Below are 16,902 nucleotides of genomic sequence, written 5' to 3'. Positions count from 1 at the left end.
TACGGCTATTCTCCAGATACCCCCCCCCCCCTAATCAGAGCCTTGGATAGGTCCTACAGGCTTCAGACACCCAGTTGAAGACCATCCCACTATATCAGGAGATGTATCAGGGGGGTGCCAAAACCCACAAGGTAGAGAAAGACCATTTATTTCAACTAATTCAGCAAATATAGTCTATCCCACCACAGTCACTCCTATATTGCCCAGATTTCACACAAAATCCCACCAAAAAAGGATTTTTAATGGTTTAAACCCTGTTTTTTACCCGGGGTCTCTCATCGTGGGGTCTGGGCGCAGGCACAATCCCTTAAAGGAAAGCTACACAAAAAATTGAAAATCCTTCTTTGCTATGCTTAATATATTCCAAAGTCAAATTCTTACTTCAAGTTGTTTCACATAAGTCCGTCATAGTTCTGGGATTTACCACAGTTTGCAACGTTTGCCGTGCTGACGCCTTCTCGCCTGATAATTGAATTATATGACGTCAATGTTTCAAATTTTTCACCTGATGATTGAATTTTAGAACACTGACGTCATATAATACAATCACCAGGTGAAAAATTTGAAACACTGACGTCATATAATTCAATTATCAGGTGAGAAGGCGTCAGCACGGCATAAGTTGCAAACTGTGGAAAATCCCAGAACTATGACGGACTTATGTGGAACAACTTGAAGTAAGAATTTGACTTTGGAATATATTAAGCATAGCATAGAAGGATTTTCAATTTTTTGTGTAGCTTTCCTTTAAGTCTCCCCTACACCGTCGGTCAATAGTGGTACCGGTGTACCCAATTAAGACATAACACGTTAAAGTCGGACTTTAAGACTCAGGCTTGCTAAAAATATTGCATTAATTGTGTTTACTGCATGGCATCTGGTCAGAATATGTGTCTCAACGAGTGCCTGTCACGGGGGTTTATACCACGATTTAGACAATTATAGTAGTTCAAATTCCTTTAAATCAAGTTCCCCTAAAATCAATCCCACTGAGACTTCGATCGGAATCACTTCCGGCAGAGATCCCGATCAAAGTTAGTACCAGATCAGAGTAAATGTATATCGGCACGGGGGGAAAGGTACTTGAGTAGCATAATGTTATATTATAACACAGTCCTAATTCGACCCAGCTTAGTAAATGATGTGTACACGCAGAATCAAAATGCACTGTTTGACAGTGAAAAAGGCCGTTTCCGTAAAATCGAAAGAATGCAACACGATTTTAGCAAAAAGGGGGTCTAACAAAATATGTATGTTTACTAAGACCTCAGTCGAAAACAGCGATGGCATAAACGGACATTTCAAGGTTTTTCGTACAAAAAAACAGTGACGAATTCCAAGGGACCTGGCTATACCCTTGATCTATGATCCACTACCCTGGATTTTGACCACTGATGTCACATACCTAACATAATGTATGAATATTAAATCTTGCAAAATACATTTAATTGTATATGATGTAATCTATGTATGACACTGGTTGTGGTTTTGCAAGAAAACCTGAAATCTACATTGTTAGAACCAAAATGAGCTAATGTTGGAAAAAACACAACCCTGTACCGGACCTCAAGGGTATGTATGGGGGGTTTTAGCCTCTGCTGTAATTTTGCAGAAAACACCGGCAATGAATAGAATACGTCACAAGACTTTGGGGATTAGACGGACGTTGGAACATTCTACCAATGTATAATCACTGTAAAAATGGCGATGATAGTATTCAAATAGAGTAAGCAAACCGAGCCTGTGGACAGCGGATCTCCATCCTCTAATTACGTCCCTTACACGCGAAATCAAACCATTAAAGAAACACAATATAACCGTGAAAAAGGCCGTTGCAGTGAAATGCAACACGATTTTAGTAAAAAAAGGGGATCGGACAAAATATTTGTATTTAGTACGTAGACTGACATTTTAAGGTTTTTGGTACATGTCGGAAGTTTCGGCCCATGGACATATGCAGTTCTGCCCCAAAAAATCAGGACGTTTCGGCCCAAGGTCCGGGACGTTTCGGCCCAAGCTCCAGGACGCTTGAAGTACTAATATACGTTGTCTGACAAAGGGACGCAGTCTCTATTGAAAATAACGTTGATTGTCGATACGTGTTTCGGCCAAATAACATATAAATAAGTACAAACTCCAAGTTAAACCTGTCTGACAAAGAAATGAGGTCTTAACTGAGAATCATATCTTGATTGCCGATGCCCCGACGGTCAGTGGATTTATACCACGCCATGCGGCGGTGCTAGCTTATAGATGTTCCATGGCCAGATGTAACGTTAACTGTGGTATGTAAGCGTGATTGCTATGTTTTAATCTCTTTATGTTTAATCATTTCACATAGATTTTCGATCTGTACATTGCGTAGTAACAGTCATGCACATAGTAATTAACTGGCCCGAACCGTCCTGGACCCGAGGCCGAACCGTCCTGGCCGTGGGGTCGAAACGTCGAGGCCGAACTGTCAGTCCTGATACCGATTCGTTCCAAGGGACATGGTTATACCCTTGATCTATGATCCGCCACCCTGGATCTTGACAACTGATGTCACCAACCTAACATATTTTATGACTATTCAATCTTTCAAAATACATTTATGAGGGATTAACCTCGCCGTACGTTGATGAAGGTTAGACATCCAGGTGATAAGATACGCCAAAAATAATTACTCAAGCAACTGGATAAGATTTTGAAACAGTCAGACGTTTCAGACAGTATCCACTGTCTTTCGTCAGTGACTAACGATAGGACTGAGAACACCAGCTTTATACCAAAACTCTGAATGGATATGTTAATGAGGTAAAGACAATTTAGGATGTTCTTGAAGTAGTCTTCAAAAAGAAGATTAATTCAAGACAAAGTTATGCCAATAGTTCAATTAGCTACTGTTGTTCTAGTACAGTAGAACAACCGTACACCCGGCTGGCCTTGGTGCTGAGTGGTAACTACAACAACCAACAGCTCAGGCATCCATTCTCCCAACCATGAAATTTATTCAGCACAAAACTATGGATCTACATTGGACCTGTGATCAAGGTGCTAGAAATACCTATACAAGATAACAACGATACATCCCGACTTGACTCCGGCTGTGCAAATTGTAATAAAATCAAATTCAAACGACAAAATATGACAGTGACATACACAATAAAAATTCCAACGACAATAAACAATAAATACATATAATAGTAACAGTAAGCGTCGCCACAGTTTTTTTTTAACACTATGCTTGTTGTATCTTGCATGTATTGCAAAAATGAGTGACTGTTGTAACAGAGGTACCTATACATTAGGCCACATTCATAGGACCTACAAAACCCAGGAACCAATGGTAAACTCATTGTGGCGTAATTGCCCTCGGAACTGTACATAATTATGGATAGCCCTAAGAGCCATTATGAATAACCCTAAGAACAGTTATGTATGATTATGCATACTAGTAGGAACATTATATATAACAACAAACATAACTGGACAAAACTACATGACACACAGGAACATAACATGTACAGAATATCATATACAGGAGCATTAAAAAAACTTACAAATGATAAAGGATAATAATACTTGATATGCGTATACAATGTAAACAACATCTAATGATAAAGAGTCAGCCGGTGGGACCTGATAATGATTAAAATGAATACATTTGTTGTACCCTTATGCTCCTACAAACTAAGTTCATGTTATTACATTACTTTGATATACTATATACTAATGAGTATGGGTTCAACTTCTCTTCTTAGACAGCTCTAAATGTGATGGCCGATAAATCTAGAAAAATATGGTTTAATGGCATAAGGCATTAAATTATTACTGCTTTTTATAAAAAACTAGAAAATATAATACATTTTATATTCGTCTGGCTAGTAGTCAACCTGTTTGGGCAAATTTCTACCATTTTTTAGCTCAAGTAGGGTTTGATGTGAAGTAAATACTAAGGCTCATTTTTTCATAACCCAATATTTTTCTACGATGTGTATTCCCTTGCCTCTGAAGAATTACACTTTACAGGATAACTTTACCTGGTTAAGAAATACTAAGAGGAAACAAAACGAATGAAACAACAACGAAAGCTTGAGGGATAAAGCAATGTTGTATTTTGTTGCGTTCTCTTTGCTTTGTAAACCGTTGTGTACAAAACAGCAGCATCTATCTAATTTATGTTTGGCTAGTTGTAAGTTGAAACCTTCAACTATTGATATCATTAATTCGTTACTAGCATTACAACAATGACATACCATTTTATATAGACGATTCCCATCAGATCTAGGCATGTATGCCAAATCAATCGTAATCTATATTCGTATTCATATCATACAGAAGTACAGATACAGATGTTCGAGTATGATGACTGTGTCAGTTCCCACACCTGAGTGAAGAGCGTTGACACGGTAGCCTTCGCGTGGATTTGTTTAGGGTGGATGACAGGTTGCGAATCTGAGACCCACACACTTTGGGCATCCGTACGCGTCTTCTCCAGCGGCACCAATTCAAGGGAGACGTGCTGGTTCTGGTTGGGATATGTTTGCAGCGTACTGCCGGATGACTATTACACTCGAGGTCCGCCTTGATAGCGTCAGCCCGTCTGGCGCTGCTCTCGTCCGCCAGCTGAAGACAACTGTCGTTGGGCACTTGTCCCTCTAACTGAGGGGGGGGGGGGAATCCGTGTGAAGAGCCTTTCCCAATTGCAAGGGCACAACGTCGGGGCGCAAGTTCGGACATGTCTCTGGGCACAACCCGGAATTGATCCCGGGTCCCATTGTTTGACAGCCACGCACTCTACCACTTACGCCACATGACGCCACACAGATCTAGGCATATACTATCTATATTTGCAACAGCAACTATTCAATTACTGCAAGGGGCATTCAGAGAGTGGGGGCTACACGAGAGGGAGGCGGCATATCTTACATTTCTGAGTACAACTACAATGATGAAATGTGGTGCACGTTGACAGACTGCTTGACAGTTTATAGTCATGCCAGTTAACGTAAGGTCAACCCGCAATCCACATATGGAGGCCTTTTCACAGGCGTGTTTAACCATTTGTAGGTCGAAACCACCTTTCCATGAAGAAGAATAGTCGCGCTGATAACATTTGTGTTTTGAGTCTTTATCCCTAAGAAGTATTTTTGGCCAAATGTTCGTTTAAATAGATTTTCGTTCTTGCAGAATAGTCATACTGGTGACATCTGTAGGGTTTCTCGCCTGTATATGTTGCCATATGTCTTGTTACATGGTTTTATACCTGTATGTGTTCTCATATGTACGGTTAAGGAGGATCTGTAATCAGTTCTGTATCCGCTAACTCCACACATGTAGGGTTTGTCGCCGGTGTATTTAGTCATGTGTCAATCTAAATCACCTTTCGCTACAGCAGAATATTCGCACTGGGTACACTTATATATATATATGGTTTCACTTATAGTTTTCGCTGGTGTGTTTAGCCATGTGTTTGTCTAAATCACCTTTTACTGCAGCAGAATACTCGCACTGGTCACACTTGTAAGGTTTCCAACCTGCATGTCTTCTCATATGTTTAGATAAGTCTTTATTGTCTTTATTGAAGAAAATCCATTAGTGGTGTGCCCTAAGGCACACCACTAGTCTTCCTGGACTTCTTAACATCATACAATACAACATCAAAATGACAATACATGCATTGACGATAACAACATAACAACATTCAATATTTACATTAATTACAGATAGCTGATTACATGTCATTTAAAAAACTATCTAATTGAAATTGATTCAGGAATCTACTTAAAATTAGAGGTCCTTCCTTAATTGAGTAAAATCATTTGCGATACAATGCCATTTACTTATGAATCAGTTCTACACTTTATAACAAGTGCTCACAGATTCTGGCTTTAAAAGTACGAGCAGAAAGGGTGGTCTGTAGCTCTACCGGGAGCTGGTTCCACGTTGCGACAGCCCTGTACATAAAAGTCTTCTTTAATGCATTTGTCTTAGGTTTGTCTAGTCTAAAAGTTGGATTTGAAGCAAATCGTGTTCTGTGCGTGTGCTGCTTGTTGACAGAAAGCAGTCTACTCGCAAGACACTCAGGTTCATTAGTGAAGACAATCCTTCTAAAAGTAGTCATAGTGTTCAATGATAGTCTAGTGTGTACAGGTTTCCACAGTGGTTTCAACTGAAGCAAACGTGAAGCCTTATTTTGCACTATTTGTAGGGACTTGATATTTCTCTTTGTGGTGCATGACCAGACAGGGCTACAGTAGTCCATGTATGTCAATGTCAGGCATTCAATCACCGTTTTTAAGATTGTCTGGTCCATGTATGTAGCACATCTTCTGATCATTCCAAGGGACTTGGCCATTTTCTTTGAGGTTGTCCTCGTGTGAGTATTCCAAGTGAGACGTTCATCGACAGTTGTACCAAGTAGTTTTACCTCCGGGACTTGTTCAATACGTTTGCCATCAACAGTTAGGTTGAGTGTCGGTCTTGCCAGCAGTTTGGGTACACTCCCAAAAACCATACATTTTGTTTTGTTTTTGTTTAGGAAAAGCTTGTTCGTTTTAACCCAGTTGCAGATGTTGCTCACCTCTCTTTGTAGTTTACATGAAATTGTGTCAATTGAAGGGTCGCAGGTGTAGGCTGAGGTGTCGTCAGCATACATGTCTGCTGTGGCATGTGTTGTGGCAAGCGGCAGGTCGTTTGTGTAAATCGTGAAAAGAAGGGGCCCTAAACAGCTCCCTTGAGGAACGCCGCAAGGTAACTCCACAAAAGAAGAGTTTGTCCCATTGATGTGTACACATTGCTCCCTGCCTATCAGGTAGCTTGCCATCCATTCTGTTGTGGATTCACTGAAACCATAGCATCCTAGTTTCTGAAGTAGACAACTGTGGTCGACTAGGTCAAAGGCAGCAGAAAAGTCCAAGAAAATAGCACCTACCAAGTTTCCCTGATCAATATTGCGATACCAATCATCCACCATGTGCAGCAGTGCAGTGCAAGTTGAATGGTTTTTCCTGTACGCGTGTTGGTGACTGGACATTAGTGAGTTCTGCTGAAAGTAATCTGAGATTTGTTTACTGACGATGCGCTCCATAATCTTGCTGGTAGCAGAGAGAAGACTGATTGGCCTGCTATTTGAACCACAGAAGGATGCTGTCGTTGACTTTGGAATGGGTACGACCTTGGCTTTCTTCCATTCCCTTGGATAGACTGAGGTAGTCATAGACAAGTTGATGATGTAACAGAGAGGGATGGAAACGTGCTTCGCTGCAAGCCTCAGAAGTTTGTTATCCATGTTATCTAGGCCTGTTGATTTTCCTTCTGGAAGAGACAGGAGGAGTTTGTACACTTCGTCAATATCAACTTGCTTAAGTTCAAAACTGCAGTCTTCTTTACCAGCCATGATCTTCCTTTCAATCAAGTGAAGTAAGGTATCATCAGTTTGTAGATTCATTTGTTGCCGTAAGGTGTTGACTTTGTTCAGGAAAAAGGTATTGAAATGTTCAGCAATGTCCTTTGCTTTCGTAAGGTAGACGCCATCTTGTTCAACTACACCAGATGAGATTTTAGAACCTTTTCCCAGGATGCCGTTTAATGTTTTCCACATTGCTTTGGGGTCGTTTTTGTTCTCTACCAATTTTGCTTTAAAGTATGCCGCCTTCTTCTTCCTGTTGAGCTTCACAGCTGCGTTTCGGAGCTTCTTGTAGACCTCAGTGTCGGACTGGAGACAAGAAGCGACGGATTCTCTCCTCGCATCATCCCGAAGTTGCATCAGTTCCCTGAGCTCTTCGTCCAGCCATGCCACTGGGTTCGACTTAGATGTACGCTTTTTCATCGGAGCATGATGGTCAGCTATGTTATTGAACATAACTGTGAAAACATGTAGGGCATCATCAACGTCTTCTTCGTCCTGTACAAGGTACCAAGGAGCCACTTCAATGTCTGTCAAGTAATCTTCTGGGCTGAACTTTCTGTAAGTCCGTCGGTGTACTACCTTTGCCTGTGCTTTGGGCACTTTTGTGTTTCTTGTAATGTAAATTATATTGTGGTCTGAGAAGCCTACAGGGGCAGATTTGGCTGGTGAGCATCTGTCTTTGCTGTTTGTAAAAATCAGGTCAATGCAGGTTGCAGTTTGTTGGTTATTCTTGTTTACACCAATTCTTGTGGGTGTTTTCACCACTTGAAACAGGTTACAACTTGTTGCTATGGTTGCTAGGTGTTCCCTCATAGGACACAGTTGGTTTGACCAATCTATGTTCATGTCTCCCATAACAAAGACTTCTGTGTTGGCATCAGTAGCACTATCAATAGATGTGAGGATGTCGTTAAGGTACTGCATACCTGTCTTTGGCGGTCTGTAGATGCAGCCAAGCAGTAAGGGTTTTGTCTGTGGTAGACATACCTCAATCCATAGCATTTCGATGTTGTCTTTTTCCAGGTCAGTTCTTTGCCTCCATGGCAGTCCTTCCTGGATGAGAAAAGCCACTCCACCTCCGTGCCTGTTACGGTCTTTCCTGTGAACTGTCCAGCCGTCTGCTCCCAGTTGCTGATCACTGATGCTTGGATCCAAGTGTGTTTCGGAGAGTCCGAGAACATGAAAGTTGTTGTTATCAAGTAGCTCTCTCAAATCATGAGTCTTATTACTCCAGCTACAGATGTTAAGATGGGCAAGGTGTAATCCCTTTTGCGGCAGGTTGAGACTCCTCATTGTTGTCTGCGTAGCACACATTGCTGCTTGTAATAATAATAAAATAAGATAGAGAGTGGGAGGGGGGCATAGCATGGTGGGTGGGTTCCAGTCTTGTCTTGCAAGTAAGCATACAAAACGTAAAAAGGAACATAAAAGAACTGTAACTGTTATCTATAACATAAGCTGAAGCTATTTCGTGCCTCCATGGACCGTCCACGCTGAGGATTGAGTTGGATTCATAGCCCTCAGTGCTGAATCAGAATCCAATGGAGGCAGCCATCTTGGACCGTACCACTGTAACGTTGTGTTTAGATAAGTGAGACCTGTCAGCTGTCCTGTATCCGCACTCTCCACATATGTAGGGCTTTTCTGCGGTGTGTTTAGCAATTTGGAGTTCCAAAGAAAATTTCCTTGCAGCAGAATAATCGCAATGGTCACATTTGTAGGGTTTTTCACCGGTATGTGTTCTCATATGTATGGTTAAGGCAGACCTGTCTCCCGTCCTGTACCAGCACTCATCACACATGTAGGGTTTTACGTATACGTCAGTGTGTTTAGTCATTGAATAAAGGATTTTAAACTAATACGACTAAAAATTGACAAGCTACAAGGAGCTTTCAGATGACATCCACCATGTTTCTTCAGCTATGAGAGTTGTCACGTGACCAGGTGTCAAAGGTCACCCAGGTCACGTGACTGGACGAGAGAGTTGTAGATTGGAGGGAGTCTGTGGCGTCCTTGGTCACGGTTGAGGGACGGAGAGCGGGACCTGATGTGCACGACTTCCTTGACTCCCCGTTCAAACCATCTGCTTTCTCGGTCCAAGATGGTGACCTTCTTCGTTGGCTGGTGTTTATAAGTCTGCATGTGTTGTGTAACCGGAGAGGAATCTCGCTTGTGTTCTGAAATCCTCTTTTTAAGGGCCCTTTCCGTCTCCCCCACATACTGAGCATCACAGTCTTCGCATGTGAGATGATATACTACGCCGCATGTGTCATCCGGTTTATCCTTGTCCTTAGGAGCAACCAGGAGCCTCCTAATGGTGGTGTGGGGTGTACTATGGACAGCCACCCTTGTTTTCCTGATCTTCCTGGTGATGGCTTCGGTGACCCCCGCGACATAAGGGAGTGTTACATAACATTTAGGTCTGCTGTCCGTGTGGGTGCGTGGGTGTGGAGTGAGTTTTGTCCTACCGGGGGACTGCCACGCCCACTTAGTGTAGCAAGCTACGGATAAGACTGTTTTAAGGTGTTCATACTCTGTGGCCCTATCCTCGTCTTCTGTGATAATGTGATCAGCACGATGTCTAAGTGTCCTTATTACCCCCATCTTATGTTCCATTGGTTGGTGGCTGTCGAACTGGAGGTATTGGTCCGTATGTGTGGATTTCCGGAATACGCTGAACTTGAGCCTGCCGTCTTCCTTTCTAGACATGAGGACATCCAACATGGGAAGAGACCCGTTCTCTTCAAGTTCCTTGGTGAACTTGATGTTAGGATGAATGGAATTGAGGTGACGGTGAAACGGTTCAATCAGGCTTGACTTCATGACGGCACCAGCATCATCTACGTAACGAACCCATACCTTTGGTGGACTGGGAAAGGTAGCGAGGGCACGTGACTCAAACCACTCCATGAAGAGATTGGCCACAATAGGACTTACGGGCGAGCCCATGGCGGCGCCCTCAACTTGAGAGTAGAACTTGCCGTCATACTTAAAGTATGTCGTGGTGAGGCATAGACGCAGTAATTATGTAACTTGTTGTGGAGACAGTTTCGTGGGACCACTCAGTGAAGAATCGAGGGTGAGTTTGTCCTGGATGATTTTGAGGCTCTCTTCCACCGGAACACTAGTGAAAAGTGCCGAGACGTCAAAGGACACCAGGCTCTCATCGTCGTCCAGAATGATCTGAGACATCCTTTCCACGAGTTCCCTGTTGTTCTTCAGGTGGTGCGGTGTCTGTCCGACCAAAGGGGCAAGGATGTTGGCTACAAACCTAGCTGTCTGGTACATGATAGACCCTCGTGTGGCCACGATCGGACGTAGGGGGCAGTCAGATTTGTGAACTTTGGGTAGTCCGTAGAACTTGGGGGATTCTGTTGAGGTGGGGTACAAGGTTCTATATTGTTCATATGATATGAGTTCCTTGTCTTTCAGTGGTCTTAAAATCTTGGTTAGTTCGTCACTATATTTGTTGGTTGGGTCTCTCTTAAGTTGGAGGTAAGTTGTCGTGTCACTTAACAAGTCATTACATTTTTCCTGGTACTCACTTTTGTGATTAGTCATGTGTCGGTCTAAACTTCCTTTCCGTGCAGTAGAATATTCGCACTGGTCACATTTATAGGGTTTCTCACCTGTATGTATTGCCATGTGTCGGGAAATGTCATACCTGACAGCCGTCCTGTATCCGCACTTACCACATATGTAGCGTTTGTCTCCAGTATGTGTAGCTATGTGTCGGTCTAAATGACCTTTCCGCACAGCAAAATATTCGCACTGGTCACATTTATACGGCTTCACACCTGAATGTCTTTTCATATGTTCGGACAGGTGAGTCCTGACAGCCGTTCTGTATCCGCACTCTTCACACATGTAGGGTCTTTCTCCAGTGTGCTTAGTAACGTGGCGGTCTAAATTACCTTTCTCTGCAGCAGAATAGTCGCACTGGTCACACTTATAGGGCTTCTCACTAGTATGTGTTCGCTTGTGCTTTAATAGGTTAGCCTTTGAGGCTGCCTTATAGCCGCATTCCGTACACGTGAAGCGCTCGTCCACAGTACGTTTCACCGCAAGCCTGTGCTTTCGTTCTGTTTGACGCTGTACGGGAGAATGGTCATATTCTACCCTGCATGTTTCTTCGCCTGGAATGCCCGCTCCCTGGTTCTGCATTCCCGTGGCTAATTACCTTCGCCGAGAAGGTTATGCAGAGGGTAGCGTTTGTATGTATGTATGTGTGTGTAATGTACAGCATAACTCGAGAAGGCTTGAATGGATTGTCTTGATATTTGGTAGGTGGGTAGGTCTTGATGAGACTTGGAAATGATTAGATTTTGGGTCCCCTAGCGGCTTGTTATGGTACTGCAGCGGAACTTCCTGTTTTGATATCTCGTGTTCTGGACATGCTATGGAACTGATTTTTGAGTGGTAGATAGCTCTTTGGACAGAGATTAAGTGGTATGGGTTTAGGCCCCCTAGCGGCTTATTTGGAACTGCAGGAGCAGGTTTTGCATCTGACTTTGAAAGGGAATAACTCAAGAAGGGCTTGATGGATGGCAATGATTTTTGGTAAGTAGATAGCTTGAGTGATGATGAACATGATTAGATACTTTTTATGCAAATCAGTATCTAATTTGCATAATTAATGAGGAAAGTTTATACATGCGCCAAATTCCATGATAGGACTCTGAAACATGTGACATATGTAAGTGAGGAAGAGAGAAATATTAATTGATATGAACTATGCAAATGAAGACCTCATTTGCATAATTAATGAGAAAATACTATAACTGAAGATGGCCTTGATGGATGATCATGATTTTTGGTATGTTGATAGCTTGTGTGATGCTTAGAATGATTGGCCGATAATTATGCAAATCCGATTCTAATTTGCATAATTTATGAGGCAACTTTAAAGATCTGCTTTGTGCCATGATATGACTATTCAAATTGTAACTGAGGAAGAGAGGAATGTTGAAGATAGAAAATATGCAAATGTTGGCCTAATTTGCATACTTAAATGAGAAACTACTATAATCCCATACTGGTAAATGACGGAAATTTCATGCATTTAATACTTTTTTGTGGCATTAGGAAGTTATGTGAATGTGAACATCGACGAACCAAATTATGCAAATAAGGGCCTCATTTGCATAATTGATGATCAATATCAGCATAACATTCTTTGTTACTTTGTTAAGGTCATACTTTGGACATGTCATATTTCAAGACAATCAACTGGTATGATTTATAATTGATGAGAAACACTCCTAATACGCCAGTCACAATGGTTAAAATCATTTGGCGAAGGTATGAGGTCGTGGAACTCTAGTTTCTCCCTGATGTTTGCCTCGTTGCCAGGGTGTGCAGTTTGCTGATCGTTCATTGCAATCTCGCTGCTTCTCTCGTCCATTTCTTCCGCCTCTTGTGTTGGTTAATGGCTAATCTGCTGGAAATTGTAAGATCCTTTATGCATAATTTTGCATAAGGTTCAAAGCCTTATGTATAATCATGCATAATTATGCATAATTATGCATTATACAATTAATCCCAAGGGGGTCATCAATGACTGCTACGTTTTTCTTACATCATTTTTACCTATAGTTTGCGAAATTAGCCCACCTGGGTGTAAGGCTGCTGAGATATAGGAGGTCAGTCCGGAATTAAACTGGAAGTCTGGAATTAAACTGGGGGTGTTTATGGTGAATGAAATGTATACGTCTGTAATCTCAATTGTACTTTGGAGATGGGACCACTAGTTGGACCACTCACACATCCATTTGTTCATACGTCCATTCTTAGGCCTGGCATAGCAGTTTGAAACACAAGGTGAAGGTGAGTTACTTTCCTCAGGGCTCCAACACAGTCAACAGGAACAATTCGCTGTACGGCTGAATCTGAGGATCGCCATTTTGATGAAAAAACAGCCGTGCAAAATATTTGTAGTGATCTGTACATTGAAATTTACCACTGCATTGATTTTTGGATCATAATTCATATAAGTCCGATCCAGAAAGTGTCTCCCGGCTTTGAGAAAAATGAAACAGCAGGAGGGGCGTTCAATAAGTTCTTGCCCTCACCCCAAAACAATGGGTACAGCTCAAATTATTTGGGAGAGTTATGACTAATAAATTTTTATGTATGCCCACTGTGATCAAAGGTGTGGGCCGAATATTTTGTCCCTCATGCCATGAAATCTACAAGACATTGTCAAAATCTTTGAAGACGAATCCTCGATGTTTGAGGACGGCAGGAAATGTTGGTAGGTGACTTTAATCAGAGCTAGGGGAGCTCTAATATAATGCTGACCTACACACCACAAGGCGCAGCTCAATTGTCCATGGTTTCCCCTTGGCTCTCAGCTAACGTTACTGCTTTTCAAAAGGATGTAGCACCGAAATTCATGATCACAATCATTTGAGGTTTGTTTGACATTCATCAAAGCATTCATACTTTATAATCATACCCTGACATTTGAGTCGTGACCCTTGTTTCTGGCTTAGGAGGTTAACAACTTACAGAACACCCCTCGTACTAATGACTGATCAAGGCACCTACCGGTTTATCGGACGAGCGGGCGGCTTTACAATCGATGGGATTACCTGACAAAGTTTGCTGTTCGTTAGAAGGGTCTTTTGGATCGGATGGATCGGGTAAGTTGCCTACGTGTCAGTTGGTGGGACTAACTAACAGAGAGTATGCACGTAAAATCAACCAAACCCAGAACAAGATGGACCCAACCTAGAACAAGATGGGCCCAATCCAGAACAAGATCGGCCCAACCCAGAACAAGATGGGCACAATCCAAAAGAATGCGGTAAAACTTGCCCCAACTCATAATACTGGTGATGACGTTGCGGCAGTGCGGAAGGGGTCAAAGAGAGCAGGCACTGACAACATGTTCTTTCACAGTTTCCTGTTGATGTTTTTACTGTTTTTGCTACGCTCGTAATATAATAAGTAACTGTGCCGCACGATAATGAGATTAAAACAAGCTCCAGCTAAGGTGTCGCAGGTGACCTATAAGGTCAATTATAACAATACAAGCGCATACCAACTGCGCTCGACGTAATTACATGTGCGACAAATCTGCCTTTCTGTCACACTGGCGTTCTGAGTGGCAATTAGCCACTTAACCAGCTAGTGCACAGAATTCAGACACGCTTTTGCCCTCCCTACACCTCAACCTCTTCCCACTTTTATCCAAATATTATACGTAAGATCTCCACAAAATGGCTTTTTACATGGTGAAAGACACGTCACCAACAATATCAATTTTACAACCTAGTGGGTCCATGGGAAATGTTTTAAAATAGTTTCTCACTTTTCGACAGTGAGATTCTATAAAATGCATTTGACCCCCCCCCCCCCAAACCCCCAGTGCCTCACATGAAGAACGTGTGTGCCCACACGGCTAGGGGAGGTAAACCGACCCGATGAACCAAAAGTCATTGAAGCAAATAATATATTCATGTCAACGAAACCATTGTAGTTTCAGATGGGGGAATGTATCAATATCTGTGGTTCTAATACTAAAATATAAACCCGTAGTGAATGTTACAAACATCAGTCATAGCTCAAGTGAATTCTGTAAAACGTGGATGCTGTGTAAGAAACTCCAGATTTTCGCAATTGATTTTGAATGTCTCCAACCTTTGTTCAAATCAAAAACCCCAAGTGCCGCACCAGAAAGGTGTGTGTGCCCGCAGATTAGGTGACGACGTTGTCAGGCTAGTTTGCCTGCAACACTTGAGGTCAAAAGCCATTGAAGCAAATAAGATATCAATGTCAACAAAGCCTTAATGGTCAGAAATTGGGGAATATAATCAAGATCCAAGACTGTAGTATAAACTCGTAGTGATTGTTACAAACACCAGACAAAGTTCAAGTGAGTCCTCATAATAACATCAGGTGCTGTGTAAGGAACTCGAGGTCATCCAATTACATTTCAATGTCTATATTACGCATGTATACTCTCTGATAAGAGTAAAACGTAACTTAACTGCCTTGCCGTAGCATTGTTACTCCGGGAAGGAGGGTTGACCTCCTTCTGGGAGTATTGGGAATGCTTTTGTTTGTGCTATCTTAGCTATAACTCAGGATCCCGTTGTCGCATTGCCATTGGTGTGTAACTTGGCATAACGTTTGCCTGGTTGGGCGTGGTGATGCACGATGTCTTTTGTTACACCTTAACTACTTTTATCGTCAATGCAATATCGTAATTGCACCCCTATGATTAATGGCATGTGCCACTGCCTGCCATAGACACCATGCTATAATCCGTTCCGCTTGACTAGAATGCTTCAGGCAGATACGGGGTATATATCTTTCCTACTTGCTGTGATCGTATAGTCACTGTTACATTGTGTAAAATAGACAACGTGCATCACCAAACGCAACCTAGCAAACTATATACCAAGTTACATACCAATGCGGCAACGGGAATTGTGAGTTTTTGCTGCGAACATGTGCAGAGTGACCTCCTGTCTGTGTATAAGTATGGTGTCCAGTATGAGCGCTCGGGACGAACGGTGCACTTTTACGCACAGCGTGAAAATGGGAAATCCCTGGACCTTCAAAATCACCACACTTGTAGTTTGTAATACGGAGGCTGTGACAATGTAAAAAGTTAACGCAGGGGATAAAAGATTGTTGAGATATGTGGTTGATAGCTATAGATCAGGCATGCGTGCAATAAATTGTGGAAAGAGAATTTACTGCATACATGTATTTCCGAAACATCTTAGTTGTAAGGCTGAATGGTTCGTTGATAATCTTCAAAAGAAGCCATCTAGATTTAAATTTGTGACTTTTCCGACCGTAATTTCTAGATCCTATCCGTGCCATGCTGTAAAAACGTACTTTTCAGCAGGTTGACCCCTCCTGTATTGAAAGAAAAAGATAAGTAAACACCTTTTCTTTACTTGCTATAAAAGACTACTTGGACTGTACAGAGATGCAATTTGTGTGGGTCAATATTTTAACTTCTTTAATTACCGCTTATCAAAAATGCACTTTCCACACCTGGCACCACATACAACCCACGATTCCGTTGCTGCATGGGCATGTTAAGTTAGCCTGAGTGTCATCCTGTTTCAGTTCTAGTCTCTAAAAATAAATTGTCTGTGATTCAACACATTACATCAAGATCCATTTAATGCATTTATGTTACAACTGAGCAGGTCACTAGCAAAGGAAATTAACAAATTAAACACCTCACCCACAATGTACGCACTATAAATACTTCACGGAGAATTGTGTCCTACGGACTCTTGTTAGATTTTTTGTCAGATTTTCTAAAATGCGTTTGAGTCCCAACCCCCCGTGCCCCATCTGAAGGATGTCTGTGTCCGCACATGAGGTGACGATGTTGTCAGCCTACACTGCACGAAATGGCCTCGGATCCTGGCGGATCCGACGGATCCGGAATCGGGCATCATGGCCTTTTCGAGCGAATCCGGACAAATCCCAGTTCACTGCTCGGATACCTAGGTGCATCGCAGATCCGACCGATTCCG

At 42.2% G+C, this 16,902-nt stretch overlaps 1 protein-coding gene across 1 annotated transcript; it reads right to left on the bottom strand.

Annotated features, from left to right (window-relative positions):
• Positions 1–9,340: 9,340 nt before the first annotated feature.
• LOC136422147 (uncharacterized) lies at positions 9,341–10,342 on the bottom strand. Its single transcript, XM_066409795.1, has one exon. The coding sequence runs from the start codon at positions 10,340–10,342 to the stop codon at positions 9,341–9,343; it is 1,002 nt and encodes a 333-aa protein (XP_066265892.1).
• Positions 10,343–16,902: the final 6,560 nt, after the last annotated feature.

Source organism: Branchiostoma lanceolatum, chromosome 16 (genome assembly GCF_035083965.1).
Source record: "Branchiostoma lanceolatum isolate klBraLanc5 chromosome 16, klBraLanc5.hap2, whole genome shotgun sequence".
NCBI classification, from domain to species: domain Eukaryota; kingdom Metazoa; phylum Chordata; class Leptocardii; order Amphioxiformes; family Branchiostomatidae; genus Branchiostoma; species Branchiostoma lanceolatum.
The sequence above is the reverse complement of the archived record's forward strand: the minus strand, read 5'-3'. Positions and strand labels throughout refer to the sequence as shown.